Source organism: Anneissia japonica, unplaced genomic scaffold (genome assembly GCF_011630105.1).
Source record: "Anneissia japonica isolate Jap-2015-1 unplaced genomic scaffold, ASM1163010v1 scaffold199_len4679917_cov187, whole genome shotgun sequence".
NCBI classification, from domain to species: Eukaryota; Metazoa; Echinodermata; class Crinoidea; order Comatulida; family Comatulidae; genus Anneissia; species Anneissia japonica.
This window is the reverse complement of record NW_022686322.1, coordinates 2,633,964-2,655,929: the sequence shown is the minus strand read 5'-3', so window position 1 is coordinate 2,655,929 and position 21,966 is coordinate 2,633,964. Positions and strand designations below refer to the sequence as shown.

The following is a 21,966-nucleotide window of genomic DNA, read 5'->3' as shown; positions in this document are numbered from 1 at the left end:
CATATTCGGTATAGAATACTTAGAAACAACAAAAATGCTCATAATGTATCAAAACGAATACAATGCAGAAAATATTTAAAAACTGTTTAATATACAAGATTTTGAGAATATTAACGGCATTAGGAATAACATCACTTTATGCTGTCACATGAATTATAAATAATATTACACTTTATTAAATTGAAATTATTTTACTTCATGTTAAAGAGTTGAATGTTTGCAAAAACACACGTGCCTACGACAAAAACTATATGGTATGGCATTACACATTTTTAGCTGTATTATGATGTTACTGTTGTTTACATTTTCACTCAGATATTCCGGTTAAATGCTATTGTATTATGGCCAAATTTAAAGATTTGCTATGTCATAAAGTAGTCCACAAAATGAATGAAAGGGACTTTATACAGACCGACTTTATTAGAGCACAGTCTTCGGTCTGAAAATGTAGGCCTGAACAACAAAACAACAATGGATGCCGCAATTAAATCTAACACCGTGTAGGCATACAGGCTTGTGCAACTACAGTATGGTATAGTACGGTACACACTCTACTTACCTATATGTACATCTTCCTAACTTAGAAGAAACACCACTCCAGCATTTCATATTTTAGAAGATGTTTTTTTTTTTAATTTTTTGCGACGACGTGTCTATGATAAAGTAGTTTACATACACGTTTGCTTTCACCGTAATTTGGATGTTATCATACAGGTGCACAACCAACCACGTATCTGAAGGAAAGGAAAAGAAAGGACAATAGTGCCCTACCAGGCTAAACATACAAATTATTAGTTCAGAGCTCACCCCTTATTAGCGCCCATCGAATGGGTCTAGCCACTGGGGACGAACCCTCGACACTGGTCCCTCCCCACCCACTCGGATAGTAATGCAGTGACCCCCCGGAGGTGGGGGAGGGGGCGCTTCGGCGTTTTTAGCGTTCTATAACGTATTTTAATGAATTTACACATTCGAATTCTAAGTTTGTGTATGTATGTAAGAGTATGTTATAAAAATATTTGAATTTGCTGGCGCGGATCTAGCGGGGGGGGGGGCGCATAAGGGCCCGTGAACCCCCCCCCCCGTCGGTCAAGCTGGAAAATAAAAAGAGGGAGACACATTTAAGTTCAAGAGAGGATAAAGGGAGAAAAGGGAGTAAACCCATGAGTTCAGTAGCGATCCAGCAGTGAAAGGAGAGCTCGATTGTTTACCACTTATTTACACCAACCATGGTGAGGCGGAGGTGGGCGTGGCGACGTGAGCGTCATATTGTGCCCCCTTCCCCCACCCCCGTCGGCAGAAAATATCTGGATCCGCCCCTGGGGGTCCCTGGCTTTAGCCAATGAGAGCTCAGCCGTTACGCCACTGCCAGGAAATTTCATCATGAGACTATAAAAGTAGTGTTTGCTACGAAGTTTTTCGTAGGATCCTGTTTTCCCAGACCACCCATCTCCCACCTCCACTGGTGGTGATGTTTTCCGACTTCGAATATAAAGACCTTTTTTGAGAAAGTGTGCACTCAAAGGGCATTTTCTTCATACTGATTTGAGTCAAGAAGACGTCACATTATAAACAAAGGACGAAAATAGAAAGTTCACCCATAAATACTGGGATAGTGTCCGGCTGAGGGTAGTTTTTACCATGTAGTTTAAGTCACTTTTTAATATATACATTTTTATTTTTATAAATAAATTAGAAATACCGGGGGTGCCCTATCTGAGGCAATATAATTATTTTTAATAACTACGTAAAATAACTACGTAAAATAAGCAACACAAACAAACCACCATTGCTTGCTTAAATTATCACTAAACATGTCCAACAAAAATAAAAGATCATGTTTTAATTGGAACAGTCAATAACAGTCCATAATCATAACAATACAAAATGATAACATTATAAGGCTAAAACAGTGATACTAAATGATTATCTATGTTTTTCAAAAGAATGAATATCAGTTAAATGACAACCGGAGGCCTTAGCAATTGCAGTAAAATCCGGTGTCAGGGGCTGTCAAAGATATCCGCATCAAGTCCCAGAGATGCGCATTATAATAAGTCGACTTCTATGTTTTTTTTGTTTTTTTTTGAAAAGCCACTTTCACATGTGTATATATACTACAAAACATGGTTAAGATGATGATGGATAACTTCTTCAACACCGGTCTTGCATTAATAGCAACGTCCATTCACCAACATTCTATTGTCATCATTGGATAGGCCTAGGCCTACAGAGTTTTTCAATGCTTACTGTTACTTCACAGCAAAAATAGGACCAGAGAGAAACAGTGTCTGGGAAATCAATGTAGCTTCTGCGCTTATAATGCGCTCACCAACTTTAAGCCCTCCCCGAGAAATATGGCTCAGGATTTTCATTTTGGTCTTTACTTTACGTTATTTCAAAAATATTCATAAAAATATTATTCATTTTTTATTTTAATGAATAAAAATATATAAATATATAGGTATATATAAATATAATATAAAACAAGATAGCCGTTAGCACTGTTAAATTATATATAAATCATCAAAGAAAGGTAAATACAGTGTATTGACAGCGAGANNNGGGCCAGACTATTTGGCCCCGCAGATTAAGAACCAGGGGCCTATATTGTAGACAGATTACTACTACATTTTAGCCGACCCTTACAAAGTTATGTTATGTTTACAAATGACTAAAAGAATACAAAATACTGAACCAACAGCTCAACCTCCCATCCGAACGAAGATGAACCATTCCGCTAACCTATCTAACAGATAATAAACAACCCATCCCTGAAAATAGCATCTGGCAACTTATAGAGCGCTTATCCTCAATGATTTAAAGTTAGCGGGCGACAAGATACAATAGGCCTGCCCATGCTCGGCTGAGGCAGGCAAATTTTGCTAAAATTAAGGATTGTCAAAAAGTTCTAAATTAATTTATAACACGAGATTGAAATGCATAGGCATAGTGCACACAAAACACGCACATGGTGAATATCTATTTAAATATAACAATGTGAATGACACTATTGAGTTGCAACTATTAATAAATTTATATAATTGATAGGTCAAAAAGTATATAGGCCTATTTAATGGTCCATTCAAAGCCGGTGCGGTCGGTACGGTTACGACGGCCCTGTGTGGTGATGTAATAGGTATGCATCATGAGGCAATGGTAAGGACGGCATGCGATGGTGTCATATTTATACAATTACGTAGTTAATGTAGGCCTGGAAAGTAGGCTAATGGCGCGGAGGTGTAGATACAAACATATTTAAATGTTTTAAAAACATAAAAATGTTTTAATCGTCCTTGTAAATTAATGTGTCCTAGGAATAGATTTTTATTTCACGATATGGTTTTTCTCTATAAATGTGTTAACTCGTACTTTAGTTGTGATCTTGTACATCTGTTTGGTTTGCATGTTAATTCTAGAAGTCTTCGTTCCTGTCCTACCTTTAATGTCCCCTTTTGTAGAGTTGATGTCTGTAAACGTAGTTTTATTTCTAGACTTTCTCTTCAATATAATTCTCTTATTTTAACCTCTAATATTGACATTTTTCACAATTGTTTGTCTATATTTCGTTCTATTATTATTAATCATTTGAGTAGGTGAGATTTTTGTACTCTTTCGTCTATATATTTGATATACTGTATTTAAATTTTATATATTTTAGTGGCGATGATTCGCTGTTGGTCTGATGAAATGAAATAAATAAATAAATAAATATTACTACTACTACAAAAGTTACTACATGTAATGAATAAATGGAATTCGAAACTGTATTCATCCCTGGAAGCTAAACATCCTGAAGTCAATCCTCTTTGATAGGTTTTGATGCTTTGATCTCATCATTTACACCTAGCCATGCCGTTTCAAATTAGGGACTTCATATGGTGAATAATGCACTCTATCGACGTGAATATGTGTAAGAACAATTGTAATAATAAATAATTGGTGTTTAATTTTATGTTATACTATTATATAATTGTTATACTATTGTATTGTTATTCTATGTCGTGTATGAAAACGCACTAGCTTTTACTACTGCCGTTTGCCGTAATATTTTGTTTAGTGTATTATAGGGTTTGGCAAATCTCAATTCATTTCCTTTTTCTCTTCCCAATCCTAAACTTCGCTACCTTGGAATAAATTTATCTTTCATGACTTAAAATGGCACTCCCAAATCATCACTCTTACAAGTCCTGTATTCGTAAATTGTCCATCCTCAAATACCTCAAACACTCCATTTATCGCCAATCACTTGCCCCTATATCCTCCCTGCCATGGAATACGTATGTTGCATTTATGGTAAACTCATAAATTGACAAATAAATTAATGAAACGGATTGAAAACCTCTTTTCCAAAATACTTTCAGACTCATCTACGAATTTTATTTATCACACCATATTTAATCACAGTTTAACATTCCCACTCTCAAAACTCAACGAACGCTCTACACCCTCTACAGCCTTGGAAAGAGTGCCCAAAATGAAAATAATCCCCTTCAGTCCCACGACCATTCCCGTCGCCAATGCAGTATAGTATCTCTTCGCAACTCCCACAATAACGTCCTCCTTCCTATCCCTTGTCGCACCTCCCACTTTGAAACATCATTCCTTTCATATTCCCTTACCCTTGCAAACTCCCTATTGACCCTTCCACAATCTCTCATTCCCTTATAGAGCAAGTTTTTAACATGTAGGCCAAAATTAACTCACATTTACAGTTATTCCTACCACTGATCTCTACAAATAGCTGGATTGCTCATCGGCCAATCCTTGCAAATAAACGTGAGGCCACCCACGCCATGTACCTGTTTAGATTTTGGCATTTGTTTAAATTATTGTTTAAAATAACGATTCTTGCAATATTTTTCTTGCAATATTTTTCAATAATAATTTTTAATTTGACGTAAGAATTTTTTTTCAAATTGTCTAACGACTTGACGTGATTTATGCAGTTCACAAAAGCGCGAGCGAAGTCGTGTTGTTATAGTGACGTCGATCACTAACAACGCCAATAATTTCGCCTGCGCTTTTTAAAGCTGCATAAACAGTCACGTCAAGTGGTTAGATGATTTGAAAAATCATTACGTTGAATTTAAATTTATTATTAAAACGTTTTGCAAGAATCCTTATTTTTAACTATAATTTTTTAAAATGCCAAAAGAAAATTGCCTAAACTTATAAGTCACTTAAGCCCTCCAACATGGCGTCGGTAGCGTCACTAAAACCAGCCAATGAGCAATCTAGCTATTATAGTAGAGATCAGTGATTCCTACCTATCTTGTAAATTTGTAAAATAATTTATTATAATTTGTATTGCAATGTACTGTAATGTTTGTTAGCAGATAATGGTCTTTAATGGTAGACTGATGCAAAACTGAATTGAATAATTTATAGTATCTTTATTGCCAAGTGTGAAATCATTGACGCACATCATGGGGGAACAGGTACTCTCGCATACTTTGAAGGGGGTTGTTGGTACACCACCATGTAAGTAAATAAGTAAGTCAAGAAGATGCCTAAAAATTGTTCAAATGAACTGCATAAATGAACCAGATATTAAAGGAAGAGCATTCTGCAGCAGTTTTATGCCATTAAATCAAAATTATTATTTACAAATCTTGTAAAATTTTGTAAATCTGATTTTCATTTTTACTATAATGGTGATGTGATGACGATAATGATGAATTTTGCTATATAGAGTATAATTTTCATTCATCTATAGGTAACATTTCCTAACAAAAATTCCAACACTGTCCCCCACCTTTCAAAACAGATCTGCACCCCTGTGTGAAATACAAACACAAACAAAATATAAACAAGACTTCTCATCTTGGATGATGTATTGTCCAAATAGCAAGTAGAATCAAACTTATATGAGTTGACAATTGTAATTTTTTACTCTCTAAACTTCTACAAAAAGCAGCTCAATTTTTTCCAACCGACATTTCAAATACTTTTACATAGACTATCTTTTACAACCATGTCCATTTGTTTTAGTTGTGTAGGTAACAAACCAATGGACTTATTATAAACTTACTAGTAAGGTTGAGTACACACTCACCCTCATCTCTACAAACTATTTTTCAATAAAATTGTACATTTAATTATAAATTTACAGATCTTGCAATATTAAATGTCTCTTCATAGATTGGCTATAAAGAGTATAGATAAGGAAAGAGGTTGCAGGCTGTTGATATTGTATGGAATATATGCACAAATCCTATCGACTGAAAATAAAATTTTCAAACGATAAACTGTATAGAGGGCACCATTTATGTCCCATTTTATTGGGACATATTTTTTGTGTATTTTTCTGTGCTCTGTATTTTTGTGTTTTTACTGTTTACTATGCCAAAGGTAAGCAATTTTCTGATTGTTACAAATTGGATGAATAAATATATCTTATCTTATTCAAAGTTATTATAAGAAAGTAGGATTGCATTGCAGAAATTAACCTCTTTCCGTATTTATACTCTTTGGTATCTACAAGGAGGACACTACATGTACACATACTCAAAGTTAAAAACAAAAGAAATAAATACATAAAAACAACAATTAAAAGGGATATCAAAATTTGAATAATATCAATAACAACAGTAATAATATTTTTTGTAATAAAATATAAAATATCCTTTAATATATATAATAATTTTAATTCAATAATATTAAGGATGGATGCTAATTATAATGCATTATAAGTATCAGAACAAAAATGTAGATATGAAAAAGCAACCTCTTCCAAATTATCATCGATTATAATCGATTATATTATATTTTTTCCAATTTTCAGAGATTACATGATTTGATCAAAATATTTCTGAAATGACACATTAATTACCATAACATAATATTTGATACCCATAATGCATTATGTTTCCAAGGCATAACTATACGATTGTAGTTTCCTTAAACAGTTGGGATTTGTGCACTGGCTCCACGTTAGCACAATCCAATTAAGATTTATCATCTCATAATTACTCTAATTAACAACATGATTTATGAAATTAAACAAGAATTTTCCTGACAAAATGATCGTAAAAATATAACATAGCTCATTAATATTGGAATTGGTGCCACAAACAATGCATTGATTAAAATGTTTTATAAATATAGAGGTGCACCTTTTCAGTTTCTTAACACCATGATTGACTGTTGTTTGACTTTGATATACCTGTACATAAGTTGCAAACTGATCTCGCATTATTCTGATTAAAATTATACATTTCCCAATGATTGCTTTGTTAGCAAATGCTGACAAAAACTGAGTTGACAACAAGTAATGGCTTCACCTACTAATAGGCTATGGAACTAAAAATCCATTTGCAACAAAATAATATCACCAAATATGTGTAGCACCATTAAATATCTATCACATTTCCAACAAATAAATGACATAGCTTCTTAAAATTTCCAGGTTCTAAAATATGGAATTTGTATTGTAGTTTTTATATGCATATTTATATCTATGAATAATAATTAGTATGCAACCAAGTAGACTTTTGTTTATCAAGATATCTAATTAATGAATATCTCCACAATATGACAGTATTCATTTACACAGATATTATTAGTTACCTGTAAAGTAGTATCTGTTAAAAAAAAAAACAACAAAAAGACAGGTATATAATTAATCATATAAAAGAAATGATCTTGGCTGGTGTTACAATCAATTTAGGAAACATACAGACAATAATTGTACCAAAATATACACAATAAACATCCCTTAGTTTTATAGATAAGCATTAGAAATGTGCAAAAATATGTACAGTACATGATAAATTGAACCCATATACAAGAAACAATGATTTACAACAACAAAATAATACATTGCTAAGCAACCAAAAGATAATCATGATAAAACTTCATGATTCACAACCTCGTCGTCTGCTAACATAGCCTGTCAACTGCATGATGGGTAATAATCTAGTAAATGAAAGAATTACATAAAAGACAGCTGTTGTGTCAACTTGTTTAGTTTATCAGAAACCAATTAAAAATGGAACTTACTACTCAGATAAAGCAAAGGAAGAATGTATTGTGAAAAATATTTTCTACATAATCTATGATTTTATTCATTCTTTCTATCGTGGCAATTTGCACAAAAAGCCCAAATAAGGAGGTAAAAGCATGATGAGTCTGCTTTAAAGGTTGTGGGTTTGTTATTATGGGGAGACATAAATTATGTAATTTTGCATGATTCAGACATAAAACAAAATTGCAGCTTTTTTCATGATTGAACAATTCAAACAGAAGTGGACTTTATATTTAAAAAAAAAAAATCCTATTTCAATTAAAATTTCAGATATCAAAACTAAAAAAGCAGAAAATCTCAAAATATGGTTGGTGTAAGGCTTGAATTATGCCAACAAATTTATCTTCACGGGTAACTGGAGTAAGTACAATGCTGGAAGGTAATTGTTCTGTCACAATAATTCAATTTATATTATTCTTAATATATATATGGCTATAATGCATAGCACTAATTAGAAGTAATGGTCTCATTTGTGATTTTATTTTAACTGTAACATAATTTATGACTTTGCTTTACAAGCGGTGACATCATCACTTCATGCGTAGCAACTGATGGAAAGTTAGGGTGACATTATCAATGCGTGTGGTCATTAAGAAATACTACTACTGTATAAAATTAGAAATAAAATTAGTTAAACATTTTATAATGGGTTATGGTGGGATCTGATTTATTAGAATAGAGTACAACAATAAGTGGAATGAACTTCAATAAAATACTGTGACTCAGAAATTAGAGTGATAGGGAAAGGGGATACATGAATCCCATGGAAGGGATCCTGGACAATTCTCACAGAAAAGGTCTGTGCTCTTCTCGAAAAAGGATCTGACAGTGTATAGCATTTTAAAGGTAGGATTTACATTCATTTCCAATAAAAAACAAGATATGTAACAATGTATTTTGTGGCTTTTAAGCACAGCTCCCATTCATATCATCCTACAAACCAATCGATGAAGAAAAAAAACAAAACAAACACAACTCACATATCTTAAAATTGCACTTGTTATCAAAACCTTACAGTTGTCCACAAAACTAGCAAATCCTAGCATTATTTTCCTTGCAACTTATAAAGCAAGCAAATGGCGTCGGTCTCCTACTGTGTAGGTGCACATGAGTTACCCACGCTAATTCCCCTGGCAGGAAAAAACCATACAGAGCCAACATAAATATTTCTTACATATTCACAAGCAGAACTAATGCTGGATGCCAAAAAAAACCTGTTTTTTAATGCGTAGACATGTTGCTAGTTTAATAACATACTGTAGATCCGTTTTCAAACATTTCTGTTTTTCTTCTAGCGAACATAGGAGTACAACACAGATGATAAGAACAGCCGACATGCACATCCTACGGTTATTTTTCACAGATGCTTACTGCTTCTACTTATGCAGGACATTGTGCATTGGTCAAAGATGTTTGATATCCTAATGCACTCCAGTTCAATCCTGTTCATTCCAGTCTGACCTGGTTTGAAAAACACCGATTGTTTGTTCTGCTTCTATCGACTGTGTGCATCCTTTTCGGAAAGCGCTTTTTCTTTGGAGACTAGGCTATCCATTGGTGAGTTATTGCGACCATTTGGTTGTAAAGTACTGGGAGATGGACCTCGGCTACGCTGGCTTGACCCGAATGTACTATTGATACTTGCGGTGGGAACAAGCGGTGGAGGCTGCGAAGCTTTCAACATGATAGAATTTTGGAAAAAACTACTAGACCTGGAATATGGTAAACTATTATGCAATGAAGGCGGCAGAGCTGGATGCGACGGGATTATCATTTGTCCATGCTCATGAGCGACCTGCAGCATTCGGTTCCTTTCAACTTCCTCTCGTAAAACACGTTCCTCTAACAATCGCTGGTGAACGTGCAATCTTTCTTGTTCTATCCTACGATAAGAATCAACAGCTAGTGGATTGTCTCTGGTGAAATCGTGGGGTTCACGATCTCTAAATCTTTCCTGCTCAATTATTGGTCCCATGGGCTGACCGGTTGCAGCGGCTGCCGCTGCTGCACTTCGTATCATACGGTCCCGCTCATATTCTTGTCGGAATGCGTGTTCTCTTTGAAAGCTCTCTTGTCTACGAAAAAAATTATCCCTGGCATCCCAAGGTATCATGGGCATACCTGGTGGAGGTCGTTCAATGGCGTAACTGGGAGGGAATAAACCTAAGTTTCGTCTCTCAAACATGGATCCTACTACTGGACTAATTCCAGAGTGCATTGTTTCTCTGTGTAGCGTCTCTTTTGCAGTTTCGTAATCCCTTCGTTCCTCCTTATTTGGAGGTAAAATATGTCCAACGCTATCAAAAGCGCTTTCTTTTATATCACGCCTATGCATATGGTGTGTGGCGGGGGATCTAGACCCCTCACGAGTCCTATGATCATTCAGTTTGGGAATAATGTCTTTAGAATGTTCTCCATCCCTTTCACTGTTTTTCTCTCGCCTCTCATCCATATGACGATCCTTTTCTTCCTCCTTCTTTCGGTCATTTGTCCATCGATCTGGACTTGTAGAGGATTGGCCTGGCCTATCCACCAGCCTGGAAAAAAAAATCAGTAAGATCTTAAAATTAAAAAAATTAATTATAATGAATCAGCAGTATTCTTTACAACGGGAAAGCTGACGAAAAACAAAATTGATAATGGTATTAGCCGAAGATCCAAATAAAATTTTGTTTGCTGGTGCAAGAGCATGTGTATCTCTGCATGGGGCTGGTGTTGGTGGTGTTGGTAGGTGTTTCTATGTGCGTTTTACAAGTGGGGCAGGGTAAGTGCTTGTGTGTGTATCTTTGCAGTGGAACAGGGGTAGTTGTGTGTACTTTAGCGGCGGGCAGGAGTTGGTAGGTGTATGTATTCTAAACAATGGTTAAAGGAAATACAAAATATCAAACCTTTCTCTCTCCTTTTCATGGTCTATACTATCTTTGATTCGTTCCCTCTCCCGTTCCTTACGAGCTTCCTCCTCCTTGCGTTCCCTCTCCATCTCAATTCTGGCTAATGCATCTTTAGGCCTATCAGATTCCGGCTTCGGCCATCCAGCTGGAGGAGGAGGGGTAGGAAATCCAGGTGGTGTTCGATGCAACCGGTTGTATGGCAAGTGATTACTATTGAGACCATGCAGGCCTAGCATATCTCGACCATTGAACATAGACCCTGTAATACTATTGCCTGGATATGGAAATAAAAAAAAACAAAAAAAAACAGAAACAATGTAATTTTCTACCATCATCAATAATTATCACAACATTTTAATTAGATATCTCAAAAGAAATTATCTGTAATCCCTAAATATTTTGATGGTAAAGGGCTTAGCCTGATGACATTATTGAGGCACATAGTCAGGCTTAAATATTTTAATGACTTCTCTGGTATGCACTGAAGAAAATGAGGGTTCTGTACAATCAGTTCAGATTCTTTCAAACAAACTTGATGTTAATGTTGTTTGAAGGAATGTATAGTTCTATATAGTCTATTTAATACTTCACAACAGCACAAATAGTTCTTTTTAGCTCCAAAAGTGATTGTATGTACCATCTCTTTAAACATTTATTATTTTTTGCCCTACAATTCTGAAGGAATAAAATAAGTTTTAAGTTGTTTACCTCTCTTACCTAAGCCATTTCTAGGTAGGACAGGGGTACCGATGGGGCCGTAGCCCTGAGGTCTTGGGAAGGGAGGCATCCCCAGTTGTCCAGCACTTTGTGCAATGAAGCCACTCGGATGAGGGCCACCAAGAGCAGAGTGAGGGCCAGACGGACCACCTACAAAAAATATAACAAAAAACAATAATTAGTGACAACTCAGATGTAGTAAAAGGTAGCATACAGTAAACAATATCCTCTATCGAAAACAGAGTATTTTAAAGTGCAAATCTCATCATATAGTTCATTAATAGCTCAGTATGTGCTATTTAAGTTTCTAGTGGTACAAGTAACTGAAGGTCATGAGTTTACCTGGTTACCAATGGTACTGTACGTATTATTTCAAGCTGTACTGCATACCCAACGGTTACAAGTGGTACATTATTTTGTTACTAGTGGTACTGTAGTTATTATAAGTTGCACCGCATTCCCAATGGTTATCAGCAGTACATTATTCTGTTACTAGTGGTACTGTACATATTGTAAGGTGCAATGCACTCCCAATGGTTACCAGTGGTACTGTACATATTATAAGTTGCATTGCACACCCAATGGTTACCAGTGGTACATTATAATGTTACCAGTGGTACTGTATATATTATAAGTTGTACTGCATTACCAATGGTTACAGTGGTACATTAATTAGTTATCAATGTTACTGTACCATTTTTCATTGTAAATGGTAAGATTACAGATTATACCAACGGTTCTTCATGGTACCACCACAGTTTTTTATATCAGTAGTACCATTGCATGCTACCAATAAGCATTGTTCCAATGGCATATATGGTACCACTGCATATTGGTACTGTACCATGCAAAAAATAATTATTATAACTTGCAACGTACCATTACCTGGTGGAAAAAGACCTGGTGGGCCGGAGTGGTCGGCAGGTCGATGGGGAGGCATCAGTTGAGGTGCTGGACGGGAAAATATATCAGGTTTCAGTTGATCCTTCTGGGCCTCCACTTTCTAAGATTACAAAACAAGAAAAAAAAATGTTAATTTGTATTTTTCATCAATCATTCAATTCCACATACATATTTTGTAGTGCCTTACATAGATTGAAAGAAAAGTACAATCAATAAGTTGTGAACATATTAAAAAAAAAAAACCTAAAGACTATATGGATGTATAGTACAATTAGACATGTGAAAACCTAAATAATAAAGCCTAAACTTAATTAAAATGTGTTAATAAACAAAACAAGTTAAATCTAAATATATAAGCTTATATTAAAATTCAGTAGTACCTTAAAAAATATGTTGGAATATTTATTACAGCAACAATAATAAAATACAGTAAATCATTAAATATAACAACAAAAAAATAAAAAATAAAAACAGCAGTAAATAAGATAATAATGACACTGAAAATGATGATTATAGTAATAGTGATTATGATAGTAAAATAATAATTATTAGAATAGTTATTAAATAATAACAAATTTATATACAAATGATAATCACAATAATAATGATTGTGATAATGACAATAATACAAATCAGGTACTACGAAGCAAAACGTGTGGCCAATCCCTGATGTTGCATATTATTAAGTTTGGATGGAAGTATGTCACATAATAATAATAATAATAATAATAGATGGATTTATATAGCGCAAATAAACGAGGTTTCTATGCGCTAGACAATAATGAAGTCAAGAACACAAAGAAAAAAGCCGGTGGAAAAAAAAACAAAAAAAAACACCAAGCTAGCACCCAAACCGAAGTATGGGGTTACACCATCACCGCCAACCGGAGATCTGTGTTAATGTACTCCGGTTAGCATCGGTTAAGTCTTGATCTTATATACAGACAGATTTTACATATAGACAGTATGGTAAGCCATACCTTCTGTTGTTGGTGATAGATCAGCCAGGCAACAGTAACGTGGGCTGCACACCACTTCCCTTGCTTCTGTAGCAAGTAAAAAGAAAAACAATTAAAAATTAGAAATTCAAGAGGCTAGAATTTTCTGTTTTTTTGAATTTCTGTAATGTTTGTGCTGGATGTTTTCTTCTAATCCTGCCTTCAACTCTTGGACGAATATACTGAATAGACTATCTATGCAACGTGCAGTCCTCAAGAAAGATAATGATTTATCATGGGTTTACAAAAGAAGAGATGGCACAATCTCAGAATCGCTAATTGGACATCGCTGGTAACTTCAGCACTTTCGTCCAATGTGTTTTGCTGCTTGTGCGTAACGTGTGCTCAAGTTTATTAAAGAGTATTTCATATTAGTTGAGAAAATTTTATTTTTAACTTGCTTTAATTTTGATAATACCTATCTAGAGCTGATCTGAAAGTTGATACTTCATTAGCCTGGACGACCTCAGATGGAAGGTTATTCCAATTATCTATTGTTTTGGGCAGGAAACTATGTTTGTAATTTTGTGTGCGACACTGAACTGGGGTGTATTTATGTGCGTTCACATTTCTTTGTTTTCTTGACGATTTACTGACATACGTCGGAATATTTATAGCAATTTATAGCAACAAGTAGGGGGTCAGGGGAAATCCCTGCACTAACAGGACCCTGACTGAGGCTCTAGTCGGCCCCTTGGTTCAGTCCCCTTATCGGCAAATTTCTGGAGGCACCACTGCATGTAAGTATTCCAAGATCTTTGGAATTAATATTTTGTAGAGGGCACACTAGAAACTATGCTCATATTTTGTAATGGTACAATAATTATGATCAAGTGTGCTATATTTATTAATATAAGATCTTCGAATAAAGGGTTACTGTACTCATATTTTGTCACAAATCATTTTCATCAGCCAAAGAACGTCACCTTTACGAACTCAGAAATTTAAACTTAAGTAACTCTAGCTCATAAATCAATTAATCCAAAAAGGCATTAAATATATGCTAAAAATACATATATAAAGAAAGATTTAAGTAGACAGATATAAATAAATTAGTTTGCCCTTTAAAAATTTACAGGTAGTCTGTGATCAAACACGTCTAGTCTGGCATTTGTATCAATTTCACTTAGGTGGACAAGTCTTTATAACTAATTTATTTCTTTATTAATTTAGTTAACACCTACTTAAAAGTTTAAGTAAAACTACTTAAAGGAAGCCAGAATGAGTCAAAAGAAAAAAAGGCAAAGATAAAAATCCAACAGATATAAGCTTGAACATGAGCCAGGATCAAAGTAAAATAATAATGAAAATAATTTTAAGATGCATACCTTAGGCTGGAATGCCGAACTCGGAGGCATGCCTATTGTGTTTGGTAGTGATGTAGGTGGGGGAATAGCTGGCAGGTTTGGAGGAAAGCCAACACCGAGCTGTTAAATACAAAAAAAAAATCTATCTAAATTAAAGACAATAATAATAATAATGCTAAATGAATAATTTCCGGTGTAATTGTCACTAATGATTTTTAGTTATTAGTTATTAAATATCTGGATCTGCAAAGTTGAAAAAGACATACTGCAATAATTAAAAAAGACATTAATGAATGCCATACATGAACACTAATTAATAAAAAAGATCATTAGACAGAGTTGAGTTTACTGACAGATGACAAGCAGCTGAACATCTAACTTAACAGATATTAAATTATGTCCTATATTCTAAAGTTGATGAGAAAGATCTTAAACGACATAATCCGACAGCTTAGAGCAATTCCATGATGAACGCATGGATACATGCTACGGCACGTAAGTACCGCATCTTTTCAATACATCGTCTAATGTATTTTCGATTTTATATCAATAACAGGAACATTTGGCAAGCAGTATGATGAAAATGAATGTGCTTAGAGGGTAAACTAGGCAATGAACCGTTATCCATTAGATCTTTGGAGATGCGACACATGACACGATAAAGTCACATGCACATGTGCGAGGTAATCCCGACTTATTTGCTGTGCATGCTGACCACACGTTTTAGGCTTCTGGAAGAGACTGTAACAACCTCGACCGGCCAGCTACTCCATGTCCGACACAAAATCTCTGCATCGTCAATCAATACGGAAGGATGATTTAAGATGATGCAACATCTATAAGTGCGTTGTTTACAAAGGATTGTTACATGGTAACATGTGACAATATCACATCTTGATGACAATGACCTCAAGGACTAACTTCCAATGGACGATCATGTTGAGTAGTAGTTTTCAAGTCATAAAAACACTCAACGCTTTGCTGAATGACAGAGGAACGCGTTTTAAACTCCAGGGAGATGAAAAAATGTAGTATCTTATTTCTGTGCTCACGTAAAACATCTGCTGCTGATGTTATAACTTAAGGTCTGTTTACACTTACAATGAAAATGATAGAAATACAATCATATCTGTAGTAAATGATATATTCATATGATAACCAATAATGATCAGTTTTCACAAATCCATCCGGAAAATTTGTTTTCTTCTAACAAAAAAACTAAACAGAAACATTCAACACATGAAGAAGATTATTGTTATGATGTAAGCCTGGACCATGTTGGAGATGATTATAATTGATATCAGCCGCAGCTGAATCATTCATGAACGAATACCGATAATTTTTGTTATATAAATGAGAATACTGGAATTACACGTAAACTTTATATGCAGTTTTCCCCGGATTAGGCTTGTTGAGTCCTAGGCTAGCTACAGAAGTTATATAGGAAGGTTATGGAAACCAGGTGGTGCTGTACCCTGTGTTTGTACTTCCGCTCTCAGGTACACAATCATTCTATACATACTACAAAAGCCATTCAAATGAGGCCATTTAAAAAGTTTGAGACTTAAAAACCCCTCCCAAAAACAACCGTAAACCTGACACAACTTACCATGTGTGGCGGTGGCTGAGGGGGCACAAGAGCGCTGCCTACCGGGGTGGGTAGGAAGGAATGGCTATGCATATGTTGATGCATATGATTATGTTGGTGCATGTGTGTCTCCGTTCTCATGTATGGCGGAGGGCCAACTGACATATTTCTGTCATGAGCAGCAAGAAATCGTTTGTCCAACTCTTTCCGTAAAATATGTTGCTGACCTGTGGAAGAAATAAAATTAGAATATTGAATATAAATATTGAAGACCTCTATGCTTTTTAACAAATAATCATTTTTTAAAAATGTTGATAAACCAAATACTAAGACACTTTTAAGGATTAAAGTAAATTTTTAACTTTTTTGATAACGCTTTATATACTAAACTGGAGGTAACATATTCTGTAATCATTACGTTTAACTGGAGTAATTTAATAATGAAATTAATAAGCATGTAAACAATAGCTGATATGAAATGTCTACATAAATGAGAAGCACCAATGCATATTTTTAGATATGTAAATTAGATTTTGAATAAATTAAGCTATTGATTTTGCAGTACAGAATGGAAGCTAAAAGCAATTAAAATTACCCACTATCATCGCACCATCAGCAAATTGATGTAATTTCAATACAGATGCATTATAAGCAATGTTTATTTTAGCAATAATGACAAAAAGTAATATCACAATATCACTATTAAAACAACGTCATAAAATCATTATCACCATCATCATCATCATCAACATAACTATCGGTACAGTTATCAACATGAGCAGCAGTTTCAATGAAGTTTTAACAACAGGAGCAATAGCCACTCAACATTATCAGCAACAAGATATTTCAAACAACAAAATTATAATAAAAACTTTGCTTATGGTTACAAAATGCTCAGAGCACCTTAATTATACATAACAAACATGGACCTTAAAAAACAGGCTCAGTCGTTAACTTAATCTTAATTAAAACTTAATAATAATAAAAGCAAAAAGCGGGCAGTAGAACCAACCCATATCCACCTTTTGTGTTGTTTAAGTTCCTGTTATGGAGTTCCAGCGGTGTGATTTGACCTTCTGAATAAAAGAGAAGTTGGGAAAGAAAAAACAGAATGAAGTCAACCATTCAACAGAGGATCGCTTTTCATGCTCGTTGCCTAGCACGTTCAAATGTATTAAATCCATAAACACAGCAACTCCTAGGCTTACGATAGTAGTTGCCTGTCCTTCCCGGTCGAAATAAGCAAATGTGTGAGCCTGTTTCGACAAGCCTGTGAGTCGACAGCTGAGCTGTGAAACATACAGTGTGGGCCTACGGATCCACTCAGCATATCTGTTGTTTCTCCCAGCAATTCGGCCTGGAAACAGCTGTTGAGAATTTGCTTTCCATGTTTTTGATTAATTAACTACGTCGGAGTCTCCCCAAGACTTTCACAAACACTCGTCAGACACTTGCATGTACCCAGCATGCCCTAAGTAGGGTCAAGGTTCGTTATCAGATGAAGATTGTTATCAAGGATGTCATGACAGTTCTTCGTTTACCCTAACATTTTAATTTCACATGAGACTAGTGCAAGCCCTGTGCTAGCTCATAGTTACAAGTGAAAACAGCCTGGGATTAAGACCCATGCATTCACCTCCCTAGTTATGATGACAAACATGCAACAAAATAAGTAAAGTTAATGAAGGATTAGTAAAACACATGTGGAGTATGGTTTCCATACACAAATACACAAGTGATGAAATAAAAGTGGCACATATTATTGTGTCTGAAAATGATTATAATCTAGTGCATGTCATAAATTTCCTTCCGGAATAATTAAATTGGTCATTCCAACTCCTTCCCAAAGATGTGAATCAAAACATTACACATTTAAGCTTTTAATAGCAAATCATTGCTGGATGTCAACAAGGTGTTATTGCGCTGATATAATTATTTAAATGGGCCTATTTGGAACTAAAATATCTTCAGTTACTTTGAAGCAAAAGGGAACTCTCCTTCAACCGTACTGACCGTATTGGACATAGGTTCTAGTCGTTAGTACCTCGCCTTGATATATAAAAACTAATTAGTTTTCTTATTTACTGGTAACCATATTTTAGGGTAGCGCAGATATAACTATCATCAATCTAAATGATGCAAAATACCTACATATATTATTAAATGAATGATATTTGTGCATGAAAAAAATAGCTGGTTTAGTCTTGCTCATCAACTTACATGCATAATACACACCACACAAAAGCATATGATCCTATTGAAATAGATCATATTTCATAAAATGCATAGGAACCAATAATGTAATTTGAGTATAATAGCAACACCATTATAGTAGCATAGTATTACACTAACCCAAATTAGTCAAGTAGATCATATCAATAGTTAGAAAAAAAAGCCCACTCAAATATGTTAAATGTCTTAATAACGTCATGAGACATATTTGAGTGCTATGATGAATCTCATTTGAAAATACAAATGCCAATTTTCCATATGGTACTGCAGTTTGTTTACTTAAAGTCCAAACAAATCCAGATAACAATAATTATTATATCATCATTAATTCACATCCACATTAGATTAATCTGCTTTATATTAACAAAATCAGTTTCACTATCATCATTGATACCATCACCACCATCACTAACATTTGTTAATACATTCTCCTTATTAGCATTCAATGTTAGTATTCTTTGTTAGAATGAATAAAAAAAAAAAACAGTACTAAAGATTTTCAATCTCAACTTCTATTCAGGAGGAAGAAAGAAGGACAGAGAGACAAAGACTATTTTCTCTGCAAATGTATAGTAGGTCTATAGAATAAGATGATATAATTGCAAACATTTTTTGGAGTAATGATAATATAAGCTTAGTTATTTCAGATATGCATAATTTATTATGAGTATGATTGAAAAGCCAAAGAGATGGTAACAGTCAGTAACAATATTGATTGTGTCAATATTACAGCAGGGCAAATGATAAAAACAGATTGAGTATAGCACTCTTAAAATGCAATAACAAACATAACATTGTTGTATTTCATTAGAATGTCTGGGAGTCATTTGGAAAAATATCGACAAAAAACAGCTGTTTACAAATCTGTATGTAAATTTTAAATGTTAGAAAATCAAGTGGACTCAGTTTGCAGAATATTTTTTTGACTTGCAATTTATCTTATGTATTTTAATAGAATATTGTATGTAATCTTCCCTTACCCCCCACACAAATATAAAACAGCATAATACAGTAGCTCATGACATTTTGCCAGTGTAAAAAAATCTTAAAATGGGCCTAATTCACAAGTTAATTGATATTATTTGTGGTTTTATAATTTTTTTGTTTGTTTTTGTTTTATAGTAGGCCTATATTCTCCTTATGAGCATTCAATGTTAGTATTCTTTGTTAGAATGAAAAAAAAAAAAACAGTACTAAAGATTTTCAATCTCAACTTCTATTCAGGAGGAAGAAAGAAGGACAGAGAGACAAAGACTATTTTCTCTGCAAATGTATAGTAGGTCTATAGAATAAGATGATATAATTGCAAACATTTTTTGGAGTAATGATAATATAAGCTTAGTTATTTCAGATATGCATAATTTATTATGAGTATGATTGAAAAGCCAAAGAGATGGTAACAGTCAGTAACAATATTGATTGTGTCAATATTACAGCAGGGCAAATGATAAAAACAGATTGAGTATAGCACTCTTAAAATGCAATAACAAACATAACATTGTTGTATTTCATTAGAATATCTTGGAGTCATTTGGAAAAATATCGACAAAAAACAGCTGTTTACAAATCTGTATGTAAATTTTAAATGTTAGAAAATCAAGTGGACTCAGTTTGCAGAATATTTTTTTGACTTGCAATTTATCTTATGTATTTTAATAGAATATTGTATGTAATCTTCCCTTACCCCCTACACAAATATAAGCATAGGCCATATATCAAGGTGTGCGTGTGAGGACCAATTAAAAGTGATTTAAGGTCAAACAGTCTACACCGGATATTTCAAAAACCAGTCAGATGATGTGATGATGTGATGTGTTAGTGATAATCCAGTGAAGGGTGTAAATTTGAGGGTCTTTTCCATTTTTTGAGGACCCAGACTTAAATATCTCTTTAAAAAAAACAAATGGGTCTAAATGAAACATTTTATAATACTTTGGAGGTCTTGTAAAAAAATGACTAAATTTTTGTGACGATCTGCAGTAAGGTGTGGATCATTTAAAGGAAAACGTCCCAGACCACATTTTTTCGAAAACAGGTCAACTAATCCGAATAAAACTTTCGGGAAAGTTTAACCCAAGTTACAAGGAAGATAATATTATGTGTAGGGGACGATCAAGGTTAGGGTATAAATTTAAGGGTTATTTAAATTGCTTACGTCCCAGTTACAGATGGATAAAAATGACACTTTGCAGAATAGTTTTTTTTTATGGTGAAATGAAGAAATGATCCAATTTTGGTGACGATCCGCAGTAGAGTGTGGATATGAGGAACATTTAAAGATTTTTTTGTTTATTAAATTATTTAAACGCAATTTGCATTTTCTAAAACGCTTACAGTTACAGCTATGTTAAACTCAAACCTACCATGATATGCATGAACAATATTTGTTTTCAGTCATTGAATCGCTATGAACTGAAAATGCACTTTCATATGCAAGGTCGGCCCATATAGCGCGCAATGGTTATGGGTCATGATGTACCTCGCTATTACCATTGCAGCCATAGTTCAAGTCTCACTAATAATGTTGCAGTTTTGGTTGGTTTTTTTTGTCCCACTTAATTTTTTTCCACTTTATTAAAATTATATTGGCTTTCCGTGCAATTTTTTTACTTTATACCTTTTAAGGACTTTTCTTTTTGTTGCAATTTCAACTTCATTTCTCATTAAAGCAATAGGGAAAAGCCCTATGTTCTGTCGTTCAAACAGACACAGTAAAGTCTAGTTATACATTTCTTTTGTGCTAGAAATGGTAACGCAATCAGAAAATCACAGGAAATATTATGCATGAATTAATGTACCAGCACAACAAGGCTACAAGCATGGAATAATTTTGAGAACCATAATAATTATAATCAAATAGTGTAGAAACAAACACAATGCCAATGCCCGCAGATTTGTAATTTCACTTAAATGATTACTAGCAATAACGCTCACTTTGCAGAACAAATGTGGATATAACCCTCAATTTACATAGTGAATTTCAATCTGTTTGTTGATTGCACAGTGATGCAATGCAGATAATTAAATTAAACAGCATGAAATCTACATTACAAACAATATGGCAAAATCAATAGGTGTGAAAATCATTACTCAATTAATAAGCATCACTGAAAATGAAATTTTCAGAATACAAGGTATAAAAGAATCACTAAAACTAATATAATTATACAAATATATTTATGGTTGACATCCTGCTGTTATTGTAATAACAATTACATCTAAATACAGAGTCTGACAGCTTAAATATCAAGATTTAAAAAAAGTAATGTAAAATGGTTAATATTATTTTTGTGCAGATTGA

General features: G+C 34.1%; 1 protein-coding gene across 1 annotated transcript in view; it reads right to left on the bottom strand.

Annotated features, from left to right (window-relative positions):
- Window positions 1–5,381: 5,381 nt before the first annotated feature.
- The window catches only part of LOC117115724 (autism susceptibility gene 2 protein homolog), a 60,923-nt gene continuing 44,338 nt past the window's right edge, over window positions 5,382–21,966 (bottom strand). The window contains exons 5-12 of the mRNA XM_033259648.1: window positions 17,456–17,509; window positions 16,455–16,660; window positions 14,867–14,965; window positions 13,521–13,586; window positions 12,517–12,640; window positions 11,638–11,787; window positions 10,918–11,194; window positions 5,382–10,566 (exon numbers count right to left, since the gene is read on the bottom strand). Coding sequence (XP_033115539.1) covers window positions 9,525–10,566; window positions 10,918–11,194; window positions 11,638–11,787; window positions 12,517–12,640; window positions 13,521–13,586; window positions 14,867–14,965; window positions 16,455–16,660; window positions 17,456–17,509 — 2,018 coding nt within the window. The 3' untranslated portion in view covers window positions 5,382–9,524. The remainder of the gene's footprint in view (window positions 10,567–10,917; window positions 11,195–11,637; window positions 11,788–12,516; window positions 12,641–13,520; window positions 13,587–14,866; window positions 14,966–16,454; window positions 16,661–17,455; window positions 17,510–21,966) is intronic.